General features: G+C 30.3%; 1 protein-coding gene across 3 annotated transcripts; it reads left to right on the top strand.

Moving 5' to 3' along the window:
- Positions 1-2,079: 2,079 nt before the first annotated feature.
- Positions 2,080-3,982, top strand: LOC124841598 (Dof-type zinc finger DNA-binding family protein). Of its 3 annotated transcripts, none has more exons than XM_088095866.1 (3): positions 2,080-2,273; positions 2,589-3,430; positions 3,643-3,982. In XM_088095866.1, coding segments are annotated over exons 1-3 (867 nt in total). In that variant the 5' UTR covers positions 2,080-2,249; the 3' UTR covers positions 3,644-3,982. The 3 variants fall into 3 exon arrangements, with proteins under 3 accessions (XP_087951992.1, XP_047173852.2, XP_047173851.2); XM_047317896.2 differs by having other exon boundaries at positions 3,514-3,982; XM_047317895.2 differs by having other exon boundaries at positions 2,589-3,982.
- Positions 3,983-5,141: the final 1,159 nt, after the last annotated feature.

Genomic DNA, 5,141 nt, shown 5'->3' with positions numbered 1-5,141 from the left:
AATTTTGAGTTAAAATAATTATTTTAGATTTTTAATGAAATTTTATTTAATTTCTTTTAGTTTGTTATTTAATTTATTCCAATATTTTGTAAACGTATTTAATAAATTATTTTATTTTACTAACTTATAATATTGTTGTTTTGATATATTTAATAATTTTACATTTGTTTAATAATTCAGATCAATAAAAGTTTAAATATCTCCTTCAATTTTTTAAGACGTTTTCTAATAATAAAACAATAATAAAACTTTACATTCCAAAATGAGTAATATCACAAATACACTGATTATTATGCTTGAATTGTATATATTATTTTTTGAATTGTCTTTAGAATTTAATATCATTTTATAGTGAAATTTATTTAAATTTAAATTAAAAAATTATATATTTTTTATTTTTAAAAAACTTATAATTAAGTGAGTCACTGAGTCAATTCGTCTAACCCACTAACCCATGGTATAGTGAGTCGGGCCGGATTCGAATTTTTTCAGTTCGCTAATAAGCGAACGAGGTTCGGTTGACCACTAAATGACCAACTCATGGTTTGTCGGGTCAGGTCGAGTCGAGTTATCCATTTTGACAACTCTAATAAATTTATTGATCAATTTCAATTTGATTTATCAAGCTGCATTAAAAGAAAATTTAAAAATTGGTTTATAGATTTGTTCATTGGGTAAATTTTATTTTAAATATTAGGTACTTTAACAAATATTTACGCTTTAAAAAAGTATTAATTAAAATATATTTAAACCAACAAATTACTAAAACAATCAAGTTGTAATTGACTCATAATACTATGTTTCAATATAGTGATTATTTCACAATTTTAAGGATAAAGACGCTATTTAAATAATAAAATGAATGATTAATATATAATTTTCCATACATTCAATCCATTTTTCTTTTCTTTATTAAGAGGAAGAGAAAGCCAATCACTCTCTCATTTTCATGTTTACAAATTCTAAATAATTAAATCCAAACCAATACTATTTGTGCTTCCAGTTCTTTACACAGAGGACTGAATGATGAATTTTAATAATAATTTTGGTCAGTTAAAATAATGTACTTAAAATTTATATATATTATTGTTAATTAATAACGAATGTTAATTATTTATATTAAGAACTTATGAAAATAAAATTAAGAAGATTTCCAATTTTACTAAATATTAAAACATAAAATTTAATATAATAAAGAATAAATCAATCGATTCTATTTACCTTCCTCATGCTATTCTGTCATAGAATCTCATATACGTAAGCACAAGTATCATAAAAATAAAAAAGAACCTTAACATAAGTGTTATTTCAACATTAACTTGTTTTATCGATACCCTAATCATGTTTTCTTCTTAACTTTTTAATTATCACTTATAAAATATTTTTATTTATTATTTATATAATATTAATTTTCTCTTTTTATAATAACTCCTTTTATTTCAATCTTCAATAATTTAGCCTTGTACATTTATTATGGCATTATACGAAGTACATTGAAAAGTTATGTTTTTCTTTTTTATAAAAACTTAAAAAAAAATAAAAATAGGATATTTATTGTTACAAATTATTTATATATTAAATACATAAATTTTTCATACTTTTTATGTTTTTGAATTAATTTTGTTTGTTAATTTATTTTAATTAGGTTATATAACTCTTATTTTATTATTTTATATTAATAAAAAACACGTTTAAGATATAATAAATAAATTAAATAAAATATTTAAATTTTAAAATATATTTTTTAAAATATTTAATAAATTAAAAAGTTAGTAAGAGTTTAATTTAAAATATTTAAATTTATAAAAAAAATTAAAACTTAATTAAACATAAATTTGTTTCACTCGTTTATTTCTAAAACAGCTTAGACGAGATTTATCACTGAGGGAGAAAGAAAAATGAATTGGTTAGATATAATTTCACGTACACGTATTCCCACGTTTTTTTTAAACGTGTATTCTACGGTGTTGGGAATACGTAGAATATAATATTTAGAATAGAAATTATATGTATATGTTTTGTACTTTCCCTTATCTTCTTTCTGACTATTAAAACTGATAAAGTGGCAAAAAGTATTGGATTCATTCATAGACTCTTGCACAGGGTTCTATCATTCCCTTTTTTTCTGCTTCTGCAACGAGTTTCAACTAAAATACAAAACCTTCCATCATTTCTCCTTCTTTCAGCTTCATTTCACTGCACCTACCTTCATCTTCTCTTCATCTTCATCTTCATCTTCATCCAATTCCATGGACACAGTTCAGTGCCCTCAGGTAACACACTTACTTTTTGATTCCTTTTTTGCACCTGGTGCAAGTGAAACTACGTTATCAATTTTCTTTATCATATTTTCTACCTTTCGCTTTCTTACTTTTTTCCCTTTGCTTTTCCCACTTCAAAAGTTCTGCTTTAGTTTCTTCTTCTGCATCTTTTTCTTTTGCCATATATCATAGAATTATACACACAATTTCCTCCCTCTTCCTCAATCGTGAAAAGTTAGACCGAGATGTTTTGTGCTTGGTATGATATGTAGACCAGACACAGATGCATGGTTCGATTAATTAACATGTTTGCGCATGATGTTGCAGGAGATGGTGGTGAAACCAATGGAAGATATAGCAGCGACAAATACATGTCCGAAGGTTGCAGGTGCTGTGGAAAGGAAGCCAAAGCCACAGAAAGAACAACCTCTTAACTGTCCAAGGTGTCATTCAATTAACACCAAGTTCTGCTACTACAACAACTACAGCCTCACACAGCCTCGCTATTTCTGCAAAACTTGTAGAAGGTATTGGACTGAAGGTGGATCCCTCAGAAACATCCCTGTAGGAGGTGGCTCCAGGAAGAACAAAAGATCTTCTACTTTTTCTTCCACACCTCACAATAATTCACCAGATAATAAGAAGCTTCCTGATCTGGTAATCGCACCACACTCTCAAAACCCTAAGAATAACATTCATCAAGGTCAAGATCTCAATCTGGGTTTCCCAGCCACAACCCCAGATTTCAGAAACATTTCTGAATTGGTTCGGCAAAACAACAACAATAGTAGCAACAACAACATGTCTGCTTCGGCTTCTTCTTCTTCTTCAACTACCTCTAACACCACTCCTACAATTTCACACCTTTCTGCATTGGAGCTTCTCACTGGAATCACTTCAACTTCCACCGGCTTCAATTCCTTCATGCCTGTTCCCGTTCCAGCCGATCCAAATCCTTCCTACGCATGTGGGTTTCCTCTGCAAGATTTCAAGCCAACCTTGAATTTCTCTTTGGATCACGGGTACGCCAGCCTGCATAATATTCAAAGTGGGAGGCTCTTGTTTCCATTTGAGGACTTAAAACAGGTTTCCACTACCACCACAATGGATCAGAAGCAACAAGGAGATTCAACCGGGTATTGGACTGGAATGTTTGGCGGAGGATCATGGTAATTCATAGATATTCTTTTTTTCTTGCTTTCTGAGTTAATTTTCCTTTGAACTGTTTTTGGTTTTAACGAGTTTCCTTCAGATCACGGAGACTTCTTTACTTGTTTGGATATCTTCATAACTGGCTAACAGTCGATAAAGTCGATTCTTACATCGCTTTCTTTTCCTCTCGTGTTGATTTCTGGTGTATCTTGCTCCTCTTCTGTTCAAGACCAAGCTCGATGGGATCTTGAAATGAAGCTTATTTTAGCCAGGCTTCAGTAGTACTGGGAAAAGTAAACAAGGGTTACATTACATTGATTTCATCATATGCAAAGATTAACCCCATTTTTTTAGGGTTAACAAGTAGCTAGAAAGAGTTGCCCTTTTCATGTAATTTCTTCCATCATCATCATCATCAATTGGTTTGATTGGCTAGCTTACCTACTGAAAAAACGTATAATGTACAAGAATATGTTATATTATATAATTGGTCTATGATGTTATGCTAAACATCTGGATGTGAATATGTATGGTGGTGGTTGTTGTTTGAATATATTTTCTTGCTCTCACTTTTGTTTGTACTGTTGTTTTCATAGATTGAGGTTTAATTGAAGGTGTGAGTTGCAGCAAAGTATATTTATGATCGTATTAAAAAAAAGTGTTAAGATGAAGCAGAAGGTGTACTGTAATTAGCTAGAGGAGAATAAAGGCCAGGTGAGAGAGTTCTGATATCTTCACGTGACATCCCATTAAAGAAGTAGTAACATTGATTAACTATAGTCATCATAACTACAAACTATAAAGCTGCTTCAATCAAAACCCCACCTACCGGTCTCCACAATAATACTATACAGATCTTTATTTTGGTTTGGTTTGCAAATGCAGATAGCATGAAAAATAATGAAAATGGCCTTAAAAGCAAGAGGGTTCAACAATTATTCATTCTGATATTTCTGTGATTCTCTCTCTCACACCATTGATGATTGCTTGAGTCCCACCTCGTGTTCCTTTGTTTGTGTATCTCAATTGAAAGAAGAAAAGAAAGTGACAAGGATCTGACACAAAACATACATTGTTATCTTCTATTTTTCTCTTTCTTTTTCGATGTGGGACCCCGTAAACATTCCCCTCGGCATGTGTGCTAATAAGAATAACTACACACTCTCTCAGTCCCACTTGCTTCATCAATTCATCTACATTCCTACCCAACTTCTCTTCTGTGACCATGCTTGTCTTTTTCTTCTCATTCTGCGCTGTAACCCACTATCAGTAATCAAAATTAGTAAACAACATTCAACGAAATTTCCGACTTCTTATATTAGCTCATCAAATTCATTTTCTATTAGTGGGATTAGATTTATATGAAAAATTATTTAAAATGATACCTATTTAATAAAAAAAAATTAATTAGTTGGCATAATAAAAACAGATTATTATCCTAACTCGAAAGAGCAGGGAAAGTGGAAATGGTGGGCGTAATTGGTGTGATAGACGTGAAACGCATGTTATATTCTGACATTTTTTTACGTCTGTAGCACACTTCATTTCATGTCCCTGCTGCATGTGCCTAATCTTCCCTTTGGGAAGGAGAAAATAAACACAAGAAAGAAAGAAAATAAGTGAAAAAGATATTGTTTGATTAGAAATAAATAAAACAAAAAATATTATTAAAATTAACCCTACAACACTACAATATATGATCTTATGTATCAAACATTAGAAAAAAAA

This window comes from Vigna umbellata, chromosome 8 (assembly GCF_029865625.1).
Source record: "Vigna umbellata cultivar VRB3 chromosome 8, Vumbellata_1.0, whole genome shotgun sequence".
NCBI classification, from domain to species: domain Eukaryota; kingdom Viridiplantae; phylum Streptophyta; class Magnoliopsida; order Fabales; family Fabaceae; genus Vigna; species Vigna umbellata.
This window is presented reverse-complemented; position numbering and strand designations above follow the sequence as displayed.